Source organism: Squalius cephalus (genome assembly GCF_949319135.1).
Source record: "Squalius cephalus genome assembly, chromosome: 19".
Lineage (NCBI taxonomy): Eukaryota > Metazoa > Chordata > Actinopteri > Cypriniformes > Leuciscidae > Squalius > Squalius cephalus.
Window position 1 is genome coordinate 4788659 of NC_137140.1, and position 20775 is coordinate 4809433.

Consider the following 20775-nt stretch of genomic DNA (forward strand, 5'->3'; position numbering starts at 1 on the left):
AAGTGAACGCCGTCTTGTGGTGCCATCTCAAAGAGGCACAAAATCTCTTTCTCTGACCTTTACCATGACTGTTCCCTGCTGGTGGAATGATCTGCCTAACTCAACCAGAGCGGCTCATAGCCACTTTTAAGAAATGGCTGAAGACGCTTCTTTTTCGACAGCACTTGATCCAGTAATACTAACACTTTCTCTACTACTCTATTCTATTCTGTTCTATAACTTAAAAAAAAAAGAAAAAAAAAAGTTCTGCGTTAGATAAACTGAGAAGGGTCATAGCACTTGCATTTTGTTGTCCTACTGTTTGTTTAACTGCTTCTATTGTTCTCATTTGTAAGTCGCTTTGGATAAAAGCGTCTGCTTTAATGAATAAATGTAAAATGTAATGTAGCCTAAATCCAGGTGGATGCTGCACATTGCTGGTGGTTGAGGAGATTCCCCCTTCCATGTAAAGCGCTTTGAGTTCAGAGAAAAGCGCTATATGAAATGTAATGAATTATTATTATATTAAAAAAAAAAAGCAAAGTGCAAAGAAAAAGTACAAAAAAAAAAAAAAAAAAAAAGCTCTGTAAACACTTGCATTTTTTTTGCAACACTATAAGTGTGTCTTATCAGGTAATCAAATGTTCTACACACACTTGCAGTCTTTACACCTACTTGAACACTTTGGCCAAATACAGGAAATACTTCATGTAAGTAGACAAGTGGTCAAGTGCAAAGACCCTGGGTGGTTCTCAATATCCCTCCTCATTTCCACACTCCTCCGTCCTCCATCCCATGACACGGAAACCGATCGAGCTCAGCCATCTTGAAGGACATCTCAATTCTCTAATTGCACCATGAGGAAGCGAGGAATGAGGAAGTTTCCAGATGAGTTATGAGAATATATATGAGAATCGAATATTCTAATATACAAATAAAATAGACTTTCTTTCCTTGCAGTCTTCCCTCGCACCCTGAAGGGGGTGGGGGTGGAGCTGAGACGCAAGGAAAGGAACGAGGATATTTGGACAGGGCTGTAAGTCGCCTCCAGTAAAGTGCACACTTGTCCAACATAGCCTATTATGACATGGCAGGGCATGTGCCTAAGTTTTCCAACGCAGGCAGCCCGGATGTTTTGTACTCGTTTCAATATGTTCATTGTAGCCAACGGATTTCGCCAGTAAAGCATACTCATTCAACATAATGAACCAGTAGCAGTATCTGACCCACAGAAGCCAATGCGTATTGTCATGTCACTTGTTAATACCGCCTCTTTAATGACGGAGTCCACAAGACTGAGGTAAGTTAACGAGGTAAGTTGAGGGAAGGGCATAAAAATAGTAAAACGCGTCAAACTGTTTAGAAATTCTCAACTTAATTTAAAATAAGGAGTGGAAAACGCAGTATATAGCAGTGAGGTTCGGTTAATGACCTCTGGTATGCGTTTAGATGTGCTGAAATTTCTTTTGGATAAATCGTATTGTTTAGACATTGCAGTTTTTATGCAGCATATGTTAAATATTGCAGTTTGGACGCTTCAGTTTTAATTAGGCTAATTATTTATTTGTACATTATAGCTTACTCATGACTGCCATTTTTTAGCTAATAGCATTTTATTTTAAAATCCACAACCAGGCTACACCACATAGATAGCCCACATCTCTTCTCAAATACTTAATTGTCTTTTTAATGACTATTCAAAGAGTCTGTAATCTGCAATATAGGTAAATTATTATTACTCATTCTGTGCATTTAATATTTTTTTTAATAGTTGTATTTTGACCATGTATTCTCATAAGCTTCATCTTTCTTGAATATGTGTTCATTTCCTTTTTATGACATTGTTGTTCCTCTTTAGTTACATGCTTCCACCCCTTTTTATATCTATAAACTACATCTACTCATCTTCACTTTCATTTATTGCCTTGAATGTCCCACCTCATGCATCCTCCATAAATACACTTGACAGGTTATAATGGATCAGAACTTCTGTATCAGATTATGCATCTTTTGTGGTAAGATATTTACTTCTTTTATATCTTTTATTACTTATTTGTTATTTTGTAAACACCATTGCTACCTCAATAGCTGCCGATTTCCACTCTCTGTAGCCTAAAGCCTTCTTGTGTTGCAAGTCTTAAACCTTTTTGTTCCCCTTTGTACAACTGAAAGCAGTGAGTGACAATAAGATTTTAACTAGTTACCTGATCTCACCAGGTAAAATTGGCTTTACATTCTTTTTATAGTCATTTGTTTTATATTTAAAGCTGTCAAATGCATCGCAATAATCATGTTGTACACAAATAGATGAATAAGTGATTTAAAAAGAAAATATATATCATGACCAGACATGATATGGATGAAGATGTAAAATGTCCTTTTAAGGCAAGAATAATTTGCAATAAGTGTAAACTTCCTTCTTTTCATGCCCCTCTAATTCTGTCTTGTATGAGCTTTCTGCTTTCACACATCACACAGATTCAAACATCTATGAGAAAAAACACTGCAAAAATCAACTCATAAATACACATGACAGCTTTTCACATATTTATATATTTGTATGAAAAACAAATGAAACCAAACAAGCTAAAGCTTTTGTCAGGCACAGTGACTATAGTCACAACATAGCATTGAGGTCTTTCCTCTTTTCTGGTGTTTTTTTTTTTATGTTGACAAAATATTTTGTACATGTTATCTTATTACATAATTGCCTCTATTGGTGCAACACAGTGAAATCACCATCAGCTGCTGAAATTGTTACTATAGCATTATAGTATTTTAGCATGGCTGCAACGGCATATTTACCAATCAGTAAACAGGAATGAAAATATCAATTTTATACATTTTAATTATATCAAATTACAGTTTTAGTTACTAATTTAGTCTTTTTTTTCACTTCTGAACACTTTAGCATCTCAGTCGGTGATGGCTTTTAACATCGACCCCGTTACCTGGAGAACCTTCTCTGCACCTTCACAGAACCAAAATGTTGCCTTTGGCTATAAGGTGATACAGAAAGCATCAAGGTGAGCGTAACATAACCACTGATAATGAAACCAAAAAAAAACCTGTATGTTTTGGAAAGCCAGTAATCACCACATTGCATAGGTTTCTCCTCCATTGTTGATCAGCACTTACTTGTGATGATGAGAAGATGGAGAACATTTTTTAAGCATAAAGACTCCTTTACTCTGTTCATTAGCTTATTATGGCCACGAACGGAAAACTGGGACAGGAAGAGACTGGCTTACCAACATTAGTTACTAACGACAGTTGCTTTTGCTTTTACTTTGGCTTTAGGGGTATGTAGTGGCACCTAGTTGCTTCTAATTCTTCTGTACCACCTTTTGAAGTCAGTCTAACTACAACCAGTATTTGAAACACGAGCAAACCAAACGGTCTTCTTTTTAAATGTTTACTTCCAAAACACTAAATTATACATAGACATGGTACGCACGGTCAAAAAACTGTGTTGCTTCCAATGTCTCAAACTTCAAAACCAAACTAACTACATCCAATCGCTTACAGTATGACGTAGTGTTATCGTATTGGAAGCTCAAAATACTTAAATGTTATCAGATCTAAACATTACTAAATCATGCATTTTAAACCAATACATTTCTTATGAATTTGCATGAAATAGGTTTTTTTCTTTATTTTTACTGTTTTGTAGTAAAACTACTGTTTTTAAAATAAATTATTATTTCAGATGAACTAGTCCCTATGTGACTCTTAAAGGGTAATTATGAAATAGATGCTACTACAATAGACTGACATGGAAAAATCAGATTATAGCTTTTGTGCTTCATTGCACATAGTGAATAATTATGACCGCCGCTAGCATAGCTAGCGAAAGCGGTCATATAGGGATTGTCAAAGTTTTTTTTTTTTTTTTTTTTTGTCATCTACTGAATTTTCCGTCAACGATACCAGGGACACCGAAACACCGGGGAACATGAAATTTGGTGGGCATGTAGCCTCACTAGACTTTTACGGAAAAATTTCGTTTGGTCCCCGGGGGCCACTCCCCCCTCGCGCTGGGCCCCCCCAAACCCAAAAAATGCAACTACCTGAACCGTGGCACCGAGGATGAAGAAATTTTTATGGTATGTTGGTCTTAAGGGCCCACATCAACCTAGCCCATAATCACTCATTTGTGATTTGCGCCCCTTCCCATAAAAAATGAAAATGCAATATTATTCTGCTTTAATCACCCCTATCTTCAGTTGAGATGTTCAGAACTGCACCATATTTCATGTGTATGATTAACTTGACATCCTCTGGGGGTATGCTAAGTTTCGTAGAATTTCATCCATGGGGGGGTATAAAATAAATTCATTTATGTGCACATTTAGTGACTGTACACTCATCGGCCTGTAGATGGTGCTGTTGAGCGAAGGGTTGCTGGTTTAGGATGATACTGTCACACACACACATGCAGGAATACAAACAAACGCAAGCATGCACACACACTGACATCCACACGCACAGACACACACACACAAACACACACGTGCACACACATGTACGCACGCATACATACACGCACAGACACACACACACACAGACACACACATACACAAACACACACACATACACACACACACACACAGACAGACATGCACATACTACTACTTTTTTTAGGTATCAGCCATATACCCGATTTACCAATACCCAATGTGTTATGCTTGGGCAGTATACTAATGAGGTGGGTGGGACATGTTTCATGCCATGTTAGATCACATCCTGAGAGTCTACGCTTTCAGAAAATATATAGTTTATATATTTGAATCAGTTTTCTCTTCATGGTACAGACCAAAATGTATTATGTGTACACTTTCTTCACCTAAATCCATAAAATCCCATTAATTTCAATGGGACATTTCAGTGTTCTACTAGGTACAGTGGGAATGAGTTTAATTTTGTTAACATTGTTTTTTTAAAACTCTGGGACCAGGGCTACAAGATAAAACCACTTTTTTGGGGAAAAAATGTTTTTTATTTCAGTAAAACACAACAAACCCATGCCAAAGTCAGATAACTGACTTTTACCATCAACAGGCACCTCAACCGTTTGGTAGAGGTTTGTAGAAATTGAATGGGAGGGTCCTTTGAAAAAAAACACACAGATTTTTCATACTTAGTATGTATAAGTATAAGTATATTTTTTGTGGAAAGCCAGTGCAGGCCTGAGCGGCGGTCATATTTTGTACCGCCATGCGGTACATCTAGTTTTACTGGGTTATTGAAAAGTTTATTTACAATTTGTGTGACTTCTAAACAGTGGGCCAGTCCAAAAGTCCCATATGGTGTCTCTTTGAATGCAGCGCCCCCTGTTGGCAATCGCTGTATTTAGGGCATTATAGATTGAGATATGCTATGCTTTAATGGGTTGTAGACAGAGAAAGAACCAGAAGCATACAGTACTGTAAATATATCTATAAAACCTGCACACATAGTCATACGTGGACTGTGTTAAAAATTACAATCATATAACATTATTCTGACTATTTCTGCAGTATTATTTGTGAAGTATATACATTTTCTGTAAGCATGGAATATTTAGATGACCTACTATATTTGCCAAAATATGCCAAAGTAAAATTACCAGTAAGTTTACAGACATTTTTTTAAACCCAAAAAACAACACAATGCAGTGCAATTCGTAATTCAAATTATGAGTACAACACTTGTGAAAAATCAAAAAATCAAACCCGCAGTTAAACAGTTAAAGACCCAAGGACCAGATATGATAAAGACCAGTAGTTAGAAGTGCAGTATATTTAAGACAAGAGTCAGAATCATAATAAATTGAAGAACATTTTTACTGAAAATAGTTTGCAGTTTCATCCGCATAAGTCAGCTTCAGGATTTTGAGGATTCACCACCTCATACCCCTGCTTATGAGGAGCTGATGGAGGTTGTGACTCGTGCTTCTAGGGGACCTCCCTACGGTGGTGGACCCCGGGCAGGCTCTGGTTATGGAGCAACAAGTCTAGACTCTTCTACGAAAGGAGGCCGTAGAAAGGGTTCCTCCTCCTAGCAGGGAGTCAGGGTTTTACAGCCATTACTTCATTGTTCCAAAGAAGGATGGAGGGTTGTGTCCTATTCTAGACCAGCGCCAACTAAACCGCAGGGTTCAGAAACTCAAGTTCAAGATGCTTACACTCAAACAGATCATGTCACAAATTCAGTCCGATGACTGGTTTGTCCCGATAGACTTGAAGGACGCGCACTTCCATGTAGCCATCCATCCTCATCACAGGAAGTTCCTGAGGTTCAGTTTCGGGGGCGAAGCGTACCAATATTGGGTTCTTCCTTTCGGCCTAGGTTTATCACCCCGCACTTTCACGAAATGCAGCTCTGGCTCCACTGAGACTCCAGGGCATCCGCGTGTTGAATTACATTTACGATTTGTTGATTAATGGCTAGCTCAGTCCGAGCAAATAGCAGTTCGGCATTGAGATGTCTTTCTGTCCCACACGAGAGAGTTGAACGCCAAAAAGAGTGTGCTCCTTCCATCTCAGAGGACCACTTACCTTGGCGTAGTTTGGGATTCGACAACGATGCAGGAACAACTGTCCCCTGCAAGTATAGTATCAATCCTCTCAGCCGTGAATATCTTAAAACTAGGTCAGTCACTCACTGTAAAACAGTTTCAGAGACGGTTGGGTCTTATGGCAGCTGTGTCCAACGTAATTATTTTTAGCCTTCAGTACATGAGACCCCTGCTGTGGTGGCTCAGAACCAAGGGGTTTTCTCTGAGGGGAAATCCGTTTCGCATGATCAAGGTCACGCCTACGTGCCTTACTCATGTGGAAGAAGCTTTGGTTCCACTCAAGGCCCAGTGCTGGGGGCTCCTTGTTGTTGAGTTACGCTAACAACGGATGCTTCCCTCACAGGTTGGGGGGCGATCATGAGTGGTCGCTCTGCGAATGGTCTGTGGGAGGACCATCTGCTTTCTGGGCACATAAATTGGCTAGAAATGATGGTGGTGTTTCAGCCTCTCAAACACTTCCTCCCAGACCTAAGGGACCATCATGTGCTTGTCCGCACGGACAACACATCGGTGGTCTCTTACATCAACCATCAGAGGGGTCTGATGTCACATCACCTATGCAAGCTGGCCCATCAGATCCTCCTATGGGCCCAGGGGAAATTACTGTCTCTCAGGGCAGTATATATTCCGGGGCACCAAAACCAGGAAGCGGATATCCTTTCAAGACAGGGGCTGAGGCCCAGGGAATAGAGACTTCACCCTGAGGCGGTGAAGCTCCTATGGGTGAAATTCGGTCAAGCACAAGGTCGACCTATGGCTCAGAACCTTGCATCTTCAGAGACCACTTATTGTCCCATGTGGTTTTCCCTCTCCTCCCAGCCCAAGTGGAGCTGGATGCGATGGTTCAGGAATGGCCGAAGCTATACCTGTATGCATTACCCCCGATATCTTTGCTCCCGGGGGTTCTGGAGAGGGCCTTTTATGTTGGTAGCCCCGTAATGGCCGGCCCGAGTCTGGTTCTCGGACCTGGTGTCCCTTCTAGACGGCTCTCAGATGGAGATTCCGATCAGGGGGAACCTATTGTCCCAAGCAGGGGGCACGATTTATCACCCTCGACCATAACAGTTTCACCCTGAGGGGGCCCAGCTCATAGAATTAGGTCTGTCGACCGAGGTCGTGGAGACCATACTCCAATCCAGAGCTCCCTCCATTAGAAGACTGTATGCACTGAAATGGAAACTGTTCTCTGCTTGGTGCGGAGAATGGCAACTGAATCCTGTTAACTGCCCTGTTGGTACAGTACTCAATTATTTGCAAGAGCGTTTCTCTGCTGGATTATCTCCCTCCACCTCAAAGGTGTATGTGGCGGCTATATCTGCTTACCACACACCTTTGGATGGTGCATCTTTGGATAGAGATCCTCTTATTACTCGTTTTCTCCGTGGCACTCTTGAGGCTGAGGCCTGCATCGCGCACTGGGGCACTGGCTTGAGATTTGGCCATTGTACTGGAAGGCCTGACTTTAGCTCCCTTCGAGCCTATTGAAGAGGTTTCAGAAAAAATCCTCTCTCTAAAGACTTTATTTCTCCTTGCTATTTCTTCCATAAAGAGAATTGGAGATTTCCAAGCTCTGTCGGTTGCTCCTTTGTGCCTGGAATTTGCACCTGGTATGGTGAAAGCCTTCCTTCACCCTAGGCCGGGTTGTGTCCCTAAAGTCCTTACTAATTTTGCAGGTCCCATTATGCTGCAGGCCTTCTATCCTCCACCTTTCTTAACATCAGATCAGGAAAAACTCAATCTGCTATGCCCTGTTCGGGCTTTGGATGCCTATGTCCACAGAGCTGCCCTGTGGCGAAAGTTGGATCAACTATTTGTCTGTATCGGGTCACCTAGAAAAGGGTACCCTGCATCTAAGCAGAGAATGAGCAAGTGGGTGCTTGAGGCTATCTCACTTGCTTATGAAGTGACTGGTCAGCCTTCACCTATGATTGTCCAGGCCCATTCTACCAGGAGGATTGCTGCCTCTAAAGGCCCGTTCACACCAAGGACGATAACTATAAAGATAACGATAAAGATATAATTCTAAAAATCGTTCTCCATATTAAAGAATAACAGAGTTCACACCACAACTATAACGATAAAGATATGAGGAACGATATCGTTGGGATCACTTTCAGAACGATTTTTTTTCAGCTGTCAAACGATAAAACACTGACAGTCAATCAGAATCCATTCTAATTTAAAGGTCTCGCGCATTTAAAATGGGGCGCGCGCGCGCGTGCTTAGAATAAAAAGACCGTTATCGTTCGTTGGTGTGGACGCATATATAGTTATCTTTGTCGTTATCTTTATAGTTATCGTGCTTGGTGTGAACGGGCCTTAAAGCTCTGTTATCGGGTGTTTCCCTTCTTGACATTTGTGATGCGGCAGGCTGGTCCTCACCACACACATTTGTGAGATTTTATAACCTGGATCTAGGCTCCACTCTGGGGTCTAGGGTGCTTGTATCATAGTATGCGCTATGATTTCACACAGACAGGCATTGGTTATTATGGCGTCGTGGGTATAGTGATCCCACCGCGTCTCGACGCAGCTCGAGTTCCCCATCCAAGTTATTTGACATATTTGATTTTTTTTTTTTAAGTAACTCAATAGTTAGTTTCCCAGGTAATTAGTTACTTGCATAATGATGTTATTCAGTTACTTACTCAGTTACTATATGTGAGAAGTAACTAATAACTAATAACTATAACGTCTGGTTTACATATGGTAACCCTCGTTCCCTGAAGGAGGGAACGGAGACGTACGTCGTGACCGACGGATAGGAATCTCGCTAGAGAGCCTAATCTACTTCTAGTGAAACTACACGCGCCAATGCACATAGGCGTGCAATCATTTGCATCAGCTGTTCAGCCACACAGCGTGGGTATATAATGAGCAGAAGGTGCGATTGCACTTCAGTTTTTTGCTCATGTGGCGACTGGACGTACATCTCCGTTCAGGGGATGTACACCTCGTCTTCAGGGAATGAGGGTTACCATATGTAACTGATACATTCCCTTATCAGTCGGTCACTCTCGACGTACATCCTGACCGACGGATAAGAATCCCTACCAAAGCACCACAGCTGCTGCACCAAATCCAGCGCCCTGTGTAAGCCTCTACCCCTTCTTGCCTGGAAGGACGATAGGAGAGGGCTTACACAGAGTGTATCTGTCACTGTTAATTTTTACTGAGTGTTCTGTGATAACCCATACAGTGAGATAATTGGATAACACTGGGAAAGCGTGCCCTTCTGTGGTAGGGGGAACGCTGCGGAAGCCACATTCTTCAAAGGAGTTATGTGGAAAAATATATATAGGCTAGCCCGAAGGTTGTACTGCATATTGGGTGACTTAGCCCAAGGGAAAGACACAGGCTTTGATTAGGAGCAGCCTGGAAGAATACACATATGGTATCCCCGTAGGGTCACACATATGGAACCCAGCCTAAACCAGGTTCTAAAGGATTCAGCGGATAAAGGCCTGGCACCGGACGTTCCGCCATGTCCGGGCCAAGGGTGTTGGAGGACTCACAGGTTTTTCACTCTGCAGAAATAGGGAGCACAGTAGGGTGCAGCAAGCCGACAGAGCCGGGCCTCTCAGTGCTTCTACCCGTTTAGGGTGAGAACATGGGAGGAGACAGACTCTACACGTGGGCAATAAAATCTAGCGAACGTGTTAGATGTCGCCGAGCCCGCAGCTCTACAGATATCTGTTAGCGAGGAGCCACATGCCAGAGCCCAGGAGGATGCAATGCCTCTCGTGGAGTGAGCATGCAACCTGAGCAGGCAGGGCACGCCTTGTGCTTGGTAAGCCAAGGCGATGGCATCCACTATCCAGTGGGCTATCCTCTGCTTGGAGACAGCCTTTCCCTTCTGCTGGCCTCCGTAACAGACAAAGAGCTGGTCTGAGGTCCTGAGACTGAGTTCTGTCTATGTACATTTGCAGGGCACGAATGGGACTGAGGGGACTGAGCAAAGCCAGATCTGGGTCTGGCTCCTCCAGGGGCAGTGCTTGCAGGTTCACTACCTGATCTCTGAAAGGAGTGGTAGGATCCTTGGGCACATAGCCAGTCTCATTACAACATGGTTGTCACCCAGCCCGAACTCTAGGCTTGATACCCTCTTGATAGAGGCCAGTGCAATCAGCAGCAAAGTCTTTAAGGAGAGAAGCTTTAAGTCTGCTGATTGTAAAGGCTCAAAGGGAGCATCCTGAAGTGCTCGAAGCACCAGGGAAAGGTCCCAAGAGGGTATGGTGGGGGGGGGGGGTCGAGGAGGGTTTAACTGTCTCGCCCCCCTAAGGAACCTGACGACCAGGTCGTGCTTCCCTACTGATTTGCCATCTATGTGGTCGTGATATGCTGAAATAGCGGCAGCATGTACTTTGAAGGTGGAGGGAGACAGCCTTTGCTCCAACCCTTGCTGCAAGAATGAAAGCACGGACCCTATCAAACATCTTCGGGGGTCCTCTCGGCGAGAAGAACACCACTCGACGAACTGGTTCCACTTCAAGGCATACGCACGTCTCTTGGACTGCGCTTGCGGAGAAGTGATGGTGTTAAGTACCTTTGGGGGTAAGTCACCTAGAACCTCCGCGTCCCGTCCCGGGGACCAGACATGGAGTTTCCAGAGGTCCGGATGAGGGTGCCATAGGGTGCCCCCATCTCTGAGTCAGAAGGTCCTTCCTCAGAGGATTCCTGTAGCGGCCTCTTTAAGCGGCTCAGCGCGAGACGTATTGTTAGCAACTCGAGGCAATTGATGTGCCAATGCAGTTGAGGGCCCGTCCACACCCCTGATACTGCATGCGGACGCTGAAGCGGTCTCATATGGAGCAGCCCGAGCGGAGTTACCGCTGCTGCTGCTGCCATATGCCCCAGGAGCCTCCGAAAGAATTTCAGTGGGACCACCATCCTCTTAGTATTCTCTTCTTCATAGAAGAGGCGGATGAGAGTGGTGAGGATTCTCTCCTCCCACTACTCTCCGGGCCCTCTTCAGACCCAGGGATAGAGGAACTGCTCTTTTCTTTTTTTCTTTTTTTTTTTTTGAGAATTTGGGTACCACTGTGACTCCAGTGGTGGAACAGAATTTAAACTCAAAGATTTGTTTCCTGGCCCTCCACCGGGAGAGAGTAGCTCCACCCATCTCTGGGTCACCCATCTCAGGGGTGATTGTTTCACCGACCACTTAAACAGCGACTGAGACGGACGGTGTCATCCTGCCGGAGTTGTTTTTTCTTTTTTTTTTTCAGGGGATGACACCCTTGGCGACGTGTAGACTGAGGGACGGCCCACGAGGCACTCTGGTGGTACGTTGGGGGAGGCGCTCAGTCTGCTGCTGACTGCAGATAACTGCTGGGCCAGTTCTTAACAGTGTCGCCGAAAAGGCCACCTTGTGAGCATCGAGAAAGCGTACTTTGACGACCTCTTGCACCTCTGCAAGAACTGCCAGGGGCGCTTCTGGACCACCAAGGTGGACATCGTCTGACCAAGGGCCTGTGCTGTGACTTCAGCACGGTCAGTCGACAAGCGCAGCTCAACCCCGGCTCAGAACTACCCTCGTGCAATAAGAGTGCCTTGGCCTCGCATGCAGGGCAGAGGTGGCCTGCCAGAGGCACAGCCACCCCACCATTGAGGGTAGTGAGAGAGGTGAAACCTTATGCAGAATTTGGCACATTTGGCGTTCCATATTTTGGCTCCCATATAGCTCCATACTACAAGTTTTCAATGCACATTCGAGAAAGACCCAGGAAAGCATGGCTGTCAGCTCTGAAATTGATTCAGCATAAGCGCACACACTATTGTAACAGTGGGAACTCAGCATCATCCTCATTTCCAGAACAAAACAGCCCCTCTTTCCGATGCAGCAATCGACATATACCCTCAGCTGGAGCCTTGAATGAAACGCTAGGTTCCCCCATGTTTTTTTCTTTTTTTCTTTTTTTTTCTTTTTGAAGGACCAGCAATTCCATCCAGAAGCTGCACAACTTGTGATGCGCTAGAGAGGGAGGGGCCCTAGGGGGTTGGTTCCCCGAAGGAGAAGCCCTCAGCTCTCAAATCACCCAAGCTATTCTACTGAAGTAGACCTCTCCTGGTGGCCACCAGGGAGGGCACTACAACGGAGAATAGACAAGGGGACCGCACACCTAGAGCGCCGAGCGAGCGCTGGGTTGCCGTGACAACCCATGCTGCAGCCCGGCAGCTCGCTGGCACACGACACACTGAGGAGTGAGAGACCTGTCGGGTTTTGCCTGGCAGAAGCTCTCGTTGATCACCACGGTCTCCCAGAGTGTCAAGCAGACCTGCAGCTGTACTTTTACACACAAGCTGCGGCTGGCCAACAACAGAGGGGACTCAAGCTTTCCGGAGAAAGAAGAGTCAACCAGCGTGCCGACGTGGTCATGAAAACATTAACCACCCACGAACACAGCCTCACATGTTTCCCAGGCATGCGAGACAGTAATCGTGGCCGTCAGTGAGGACAGGAAACGACCGCATCCAGAAACACACGGGTTGAATGTCATCTTTAGAAAGACGCAACTCACACCCATGTAAGCTCTTTCGGGGGAATGCTCTCCTTGGTACTGAAGCACGCAGGGGAACAGTCGCAGCGAACACAGACAGGAAATGTGCAACCTGTTGTGCGCTATCTCTCTTCTCTGCGGTCTTACCAGCCGTAAGAACAGCTATTCAGTGCGCGCTCTTGGCGTACCGTTACCAACTGTGGAAACAGCCTTTTTGTTTTGCTCAGTAACATAAAAACAAAAACAAAAAGACAGAAAGAAAGTCGACCAGACACAACAGATTCTCCTGAAGAGCTTGCTCGTTGTTTGATCACTCAGTAGATTAACCCTCTGGGGTCTAAGGTGTTTTTAGGGTCCTTGAGATGTTCTGACATGCCCTGAAATTTGTGCTTTTTTCAGTTGCTTTAAAACATATTAATGGCAAAGGTGTAATTACACTCTATTTACCACAAACAGGGCTACCATAATATGTGAGCAACATGTACTGTATGTACATAATTATATTTTTGAGAGAATAATGTTTATACATGGTTATTGAAAAAACTAAAAATTAAAGTTTCTGAAATAAGGCCACAAAACACATACTAAATATGTGTCCACAATACTTTTGACTAATGGATGTTGTCGCCTAGAGTTTTCGCTTCAAATGATTTGAAAACCATCCTGCCTACTCATTCACATAAAACAATACATTGATTTAAACTTTGTAAGACACGTTTTGTTTGGAAAGGCAATATGCATGGGGGCGTGAATGATCATGAATAATGCTCTGATTCACACCTGAGAAGACAATGACATGCATAATGAGCTACATAATGAGCCTTTTATTCAGGTGTGTCACTAAGAGGGTATACCACAATAAAGAATGTGAGGACTTATTTTGTATGTATGCAAATTGTATAATATCCAAGGTAAACATTTCTAGTAACTATGCAGTTAATTCTCATGCTGTATTTTCAGAAAGTTTTGGAATTATGTATCCTCTCCCCAAATGTGTCAATAATAAAAAAACAATAATAAATAATTGAATGAGAAGGCTTATATTGACCTATTAAGATGTTGCTTACATCTACCTTGTAAATATATTTTTTGCTATTTTATTAAAACGTTTTCACATGTAAATCAATAACAATTACAATTTTAACAATATTTCAAATGTAATCTTTCTTTGTAAAAAGTATACATTTTATCATACGTATTTAAAAGTTAAGGATTCATTAGTTTGAATATTGGAACAGACACTATAATAACATCTTAGTAGATAATTCAATATACCTACTTTATTTTTGACAAAACATCACCTACTATATATTTAACATATGAGCAGAAATTGGCGAGAAAAAGCTTATTTGATGAGACAGTAGTCTTTTTTACAGTAAAAACTTTATAATCTATCCAGAACTAATCAACGAAATCTTGTCTAAACATTCATATTTCGTCTGTAACATATCGTTTTTATGATATATTAGCATATACATGTTAATTTTCAGTTTAATACGTTGCTTATACAAAGACATTTTATTTCAACGTATTTCAGTCGATTTTTACTCATCTCAGTATCCTATAGCAATATAGTTTGGTAAAAGCTAAACGGCACAGATGCAAGCTGTTCTGTAGTAAACAACAGCGCCATCTGTGCAGTTCATTCATTCACACACTGACACGCGATTCATATTTAAACAGTCTTTTTGCGGTTTACAGACACTATTGCATATCGTGATTAGAACAAAGCACTTTAAGAATAAAGAACTTACTATTCACAATCCTCAGATGGATCCATTGCTCCTCAAAGTGAAACCTCAAAGTGAAGCACTTCTGAGGTAAATTTTCCAGGATTATTATTACGATAGTATTATTCCTCACAGCGTCGCAAGACGACCTGTAGTAAACAAGTCTGATTAAACTTGATGTGTTTTATCGAGCTGATGTGGGCGTTGACACGTTTGCATGGATTGCATCAGATCATTTGCGTTTGAATAGCGCGCGCTCTCTGTGGGCGTGTTCACATTAGCACTTAATGAGCGATAATGAGCTGAGCTGAGAACGACTGACATCTCTCTCTTTTCATACAGATTACATAAACTGAGAATATTTGTTTTTGTATATAAATTACTTCATTTAAATTTTAAAAGAAGATAATTCAAGCTTTATGCCTGTGTGCCTGTATGCCTGTGTGATTGAGTATTCGCTGAGTTACAGTTCATTTTCGGACGTGTTTCAGAATGGACTTCACTGACAGAGAGAAGGCAGAACTCGCATCATGTTTATTTTTCTTTATTTGGCAAAAAGCACAACACTTTGTTTTTATTGTGAGTAAACAGGCGACTCTTTCTAAAACATCCAGATAACATATTCTTTCTCTTAGTCAGAGAACACTGTAATATAGAACAGTAAAGTAAATGCTTTAACTTAGAAATGGTCACTTAAACTATTGGTTCCTATGACCCTTGTGACCTATAGTTGTCATGGTGAGTTAGAAGAACAGATATATATTTTAGCATTTTGAAGACCTTTCTTAAACAAAACGAGGCTAAATGAGCAAACACTGTTACTGTATTCCTAGCATGGGACAGACCCTCAGTCACCTCTCAGATATTTAATACAGACATTAGAGAATACATGAAAAAAACATTTCAGTACTCACACTGGTAACTTCTATAAAAAAGTAAAATCTCATAAGCCTAGAGAAGTCATTCAACTCATGTGATATTTAGAAGGAAAAATATTGATTAATACCTTGATTATAATCATTAGAAATACGATCTAACTCATTAGATATACATTGAAGCAAAAGTGGATTCCAGAATCACCCCTTCGGTACTTTGGAGCCTATTTTTATGCACTGTTCCTAGTCTGTGCGGTATTCAAAAACATTCACTTGTAGCTGTTTCTTTGTCCTTCCTGGCATTTTTTGAATAGCTGTATCTGGCTATCAAACCTTAATTGTACTATTTTTGTATATTAAAGGGGACATATCATGAAAATCTGACTTTTTCAGTATTTAAGTGCTATAATCGGGTCCCCGGTGCATCTACCAACCCAAAAAACGTGAAAAGTGACAACCCAGTAACATTGTTTTGGTAAGCCTTTCTCTGTAAGCATGTCATAATCATGTCAAAATAAGCCGATCAAATTCCGCTCCCCTTCTGACGTATGAAGGGGCTCTTATTATAATTTTACAGCCGCTTAATCTGCACGTTTTCACCCACAGAGCCGCCATTTGGTTTTCGGAAGCAACAACTGTGTAACCAGTTCTAACGCAATGGCAAAAGTTTGAGCTAAGCATGCAAACAGTTCTGTTGTTGCTGCACAGACGAGCACAGAACACTATTTGACCAAAAAAGATCACAGCTGTCTTATATATGTCTTATATTATAAATGTCAGTTCCTCAGAGAACTGTGTCAGCTTGTGTAAAAGTTAAACATGGCGGTACAAGCAAGTTCGCTACTGAACTTAAATACACAAGCTTGATAAAAATGATCATTCTAGAAGAAAATTTCAGATGGCACTTAGAGGCTTTTGCATCTGAACTCTTCGTATAATGTTTAGTCCATAAGGCTGCACTCGCTACTGGTTATTTCTGAGAATTCTGAGTGAGATTCGCGTTGTAAGACTGGAGAAACTGGAAGAGAGGGCTACTCTCTGAGAAAACAACTCTCTTGCTATATTACCATCCCCATTCGAGACACGATCACACTTCAGTTGATCATCTCCCAATTTACACATCATTCCCTTCACCCATCCCTACCTGAATTCACCCAAAAATCTATATGTTTAATATGAACAATTATCATACAGCATTATACTTGTTTGGTATCATTAGAAATGTCTCAGTGCGACTGGTACAAAGGTCTTATTCACACAGAAGTAGAGATATCTTGTTAACTGCTGTGGGTGTGCCCCCATGTAAAAAGCAACTTCTGTCCCCAGTAGGGTTGGGTATCGTTTTTTTTTTTTTCGATACCGGTGCCAAATCGATACTTTTAAAACGGTACCGGGGCCTAAACGGTGCCTGAATCGATACTTAAAAAATAATAATAATAATAAAAAGCCTCAGAATGACATTAAAGAACGGCTTTTTTTTTGAAAAATAATAAAATAGAAAATTCTTAAAATCGAACAATATTTTCAAATTTAAGTATACTTAAAAGGGGGGGTGAAATGCTATTTCATGCATACTGAGTTTTTTACACTGGTAAAGAGTTGGATTCCCATGCTAAACATGGACAAAGTTTCAAAAACTAAGTTGTACGTTTGAAGGAGTATTTTTGGAACAAAAAGTTCCGGTTTGTCACAAGTTTCGGAAAGTTTTTTTCGAGTATGGCTCTGTCTTACGTAAGATAGAGCGGAATTTCCTTATATGGGTCCTAAGGGCACTTCTCCGGTAAGATCGCGGGCGCGCGCGCACTCGTAGAACAGAGCAAGAGAGTGAAAGCAGTTCGCCATCAAAGCGCCCTGCCCGGCTTTTGGGAAGTCAATGTCACCAAAGAAGTGTGTTTTTGGTTGCCAGGGCAAGACAACCCTGCACAGATTCCCAAAGAACCCAGCGTTAAGGAACCCGTGGATGGAGTTTGTTTTCTTGAGCATAAACGGAGTTGTGTAAGACTGTTGTTCCCTGCATTTCGACGATGATTGTTTTATAAACAAAGCCCAGATCTACGGATTTGCAGATCGTCTAATGCTTAAGGATCGAGCAGTCACAATGATAAAGTTTCGCGGTCGTGCGTTGGAACGGTGAGTAAAACTGTTGAACAAATGTCTCTGTGTGTTGTTAGCTAGGCGGGTAAGCACATCTTTAGCTTCGCCCACACGGCCCGCCCCCAGCCGCTCGTTTTTTTCCGGAAAGACTCGGTACAGTCGATCTTTCAATTAAAAATATAATAAAACAAAAGACTTTTTGGAGATATGAAGGATGCAATATTACTCTATAGGTACTCAAGATTAACAGGAGATTGAGTGAAAATGAGCATTTCACCCCCCCTTTAAATATATTTAAATAAGTAGCCTAAATAGAAAACACAACAAATTCACAATAAAACCTAAGACACCTAAACCAACTACAATAATTTAACACTAAATAACACTAAAAAACAATTACAGTACTAATAACAGTTAAGTAGTCTGTATACTTGGTTTGCTAAAAAACAGCTTTACATTTCAACATTTCTTTTGCAAAAATCATGTTTACGGCGTCATGTTTACAACTGTGACAAGGAGCGCTCATTGGGATTAGATGTACTGTACGCTGGTCTGTTGTGGGGACAATCGACTTTTCACACTAAACATGACGCACGGAACAAAACAGACTTTCATTGCCTGCTTGTGTATCTATTTTACAAAAATGTATTGTTTTGTCAGTACTTATGTGTATTTAAATGTCTGAAACCTAAAATAAACTTTATGTGGTTGAAAACACTGAATATTTGTGATATATGACAGCGCTGAGCGCGTCTGTCTCTGGCTCAGCGCCAGCCAACGCACAAACGCAGATTTGAATTTAGAAGTTGATGATCACGCGCGATCTGAACGTTCTAATCACAGCGGTCGTATGCATCGAATGGTTAACTAGCGATTACATAGGCTACTGATTATGCTTCTTACGTCCATTTCGGAGAACCAGATGGCAAATATTTCAACCGACAGCTGACGAGCTGAGGCATTTAAGTAGCACCGAAGTGAGGCACCGAAATCTGCATTTTGATTCGGTCCGGTTACATACCGTTACCTGGGTACCGGTTCCATATAAGTACCGGGTTTCGGTACCCAACTCTAGTCCCCAGTAAGTCTGGGACAGTGATTAATGCAAATTCCCACTGTGAACTCAAGTTTACATTTGAAAAGAGGTTTTTGCCTTGGTCTGAGTATTTAGGGAGATGCTGAAGAAGGCTCGTGGCGATTTGTAGCTCAGATTAGCCTGTGATGTGGAGTGTATGCAGGCACTCCACATCATGTATTTTTATAATGTCGCATCTTCACTCTTTATTCCAGAGCATTTGATGTTTTGTATTTATTATCTTTATATTTTATTCCGACTGACTCTGAAATTGTTTTGCCAAGTAGATTAAACAGATTAGTGTTACCGCAAGTTTTATGTCAGATTAGTGACGACAAATATTTGGCACTAATTCAAGTGTACATGTTTTGCATAGACAAGAAGTGAATTTCTATTTAGGGCAGCAAAAGTGCTGCTTGACCAACCTAAATCTGGGTGTGTTTTACCTCTGTTTTAATTTAATGTTACTTTAGATATGTGTACGTGGGAAACCAATCCAAAGCTATTATGAGAGAAGTAATGTTGGTCGACTTATGACGCTTTTCCACTACACAGTACCAGCTCGCCTCGGCTCGGCTGGACTCGCCTCGCCTTTGTTTTGGTTTTCCACTGTGTAAAAGTTGTACCTGTACCTGCTTCCAGGTACTTTTTTTCGTACCACCTCCGGCGAGGTTCTAAGCGAGCTGAGGCGATACTAAAATGTGACGTGAAAACACGGCAGACTGCTGATTGGTCAGAGAGAATCGTCACTGTTCACTGCGTCATCATTGCACGCGCCAGACGGAGTATCCTGAATAAAAAACAGCAAAAACAAAAACATCCAAAAACAGCATACACTCGATTTCCTCCATTGTCCTGTGTGTGTGGGTAGCGGGTGTGTGTCGCGTAGAAGATTAAGTCACGGCAGTTTCCTGCGGCGTCGCTATGACGACCAGGTACTATTGTGGAGGTACTATCTGCAATGGAAAACGGAGCGAAAAGCGAGCCGAGACGAGGTGAGTCGAGTCGAGTCGAGTCGAGTCAAGCTGGTACTGGTAATGGAAATGTGCCATTATACAGTAGGTAGTCAACCAGAATGCCTATTACCGCCGCAAAACCAAACCCGCAGCAAAAATAAACCAGTCGCATTTCAAAGTCATTCGCGAAATGACCGCCAGGTGGTGCAAAGGGATATTGTGCAAAACAGCAGCAATTGTTTTGTCATGCATTTTGAATGCATGCATCATGTTAGTGGGGTTAATTTCAATTAACAGTAAGGATGAAATACTACAACTATGGTAAACAGCATATCATTTTTTTAGGGCAGAAAAATTGAATAAAAAGTTCCACAGTAGGCTAATCAATGCTACTTCAATAGACCATATTAAAAATATAAAATAAGGATATGCAACAGGCACGTTTAAACGACAAACAATAAAATCAGAACCAGCGTTTCAGTTAAATTCTGTTACGAAGAGGCAGGAATGAAGCAGAGAGAGAATCCATATGCAAGCACTTAATTTAATAAAACAAAACAGGAAAACCAGGGCAAACAATGGAACATAGAACTCAGGACAGAAACATGGAAACAGCTACAACGACCGACAAACAACAACTGAAGCACAGAGGTATATATACACAGGCAAACAAGCTAAACAAGATAACAAGGGGGTGTGGTTAATCAGAAACACCTGGGGAGACTAATAAACAAGAAAAACTACAAAGGACTACAAAACATGGCACAGGACAGGAAATAACAAAAGTCCACACAAGACAAGGGAAACACAGGACAGGAATCGTGACATAGCCCCCCACTTAAGGAGCGGATTCCAGACGCTCCTCAGGAAATAGTTCAGGAGGGTGATGGAGCGGAGGCGGACCCGGGGGGCGGGATGGAGGGCCAGGCCCATGGAGCGGAAGAGGGCCTGGAGACTGCAGTAGTACGGGAGGCCAGGGCGGAACAGGCAGTGCAGGCGACCAGGGC

General features: G+C 42.2%; 1 protein-coding gene across 2 annotated transcripts in view; it reads left to right on the top strand.

Annotated features, from left to right (window-relative positions):
- Positions 1-1098: 1098 nt before the first annotated feature.
- Positions 1099-20775, top strand: part of LOC307147059 (integrin alpha-X-like) — a 47068-nt gene continuing 27391 nt past the window's right edge. The window contains exons 1-3 of one of the 2 annotated variants that reach the window (XM_079851512.1): positions 1099-1279; positions 1949-1994; positions 2891-3005. In XM_079851512.1, the coding sequence (XP_079707638.1) occupies positions 1955-1994; positions 2891-3005 (155 nt within the window). In that variant the 5' untranslated portion in view covers positions 1099-1279; positions 1949-1954. Of the gene's footprint in view, positions 1280-1843; positions 1995-2890; positions 3006-20775 lie in introns of those variants that run through there. The other variant, XR_013819212.1, reaches the window with a different exon arrangement.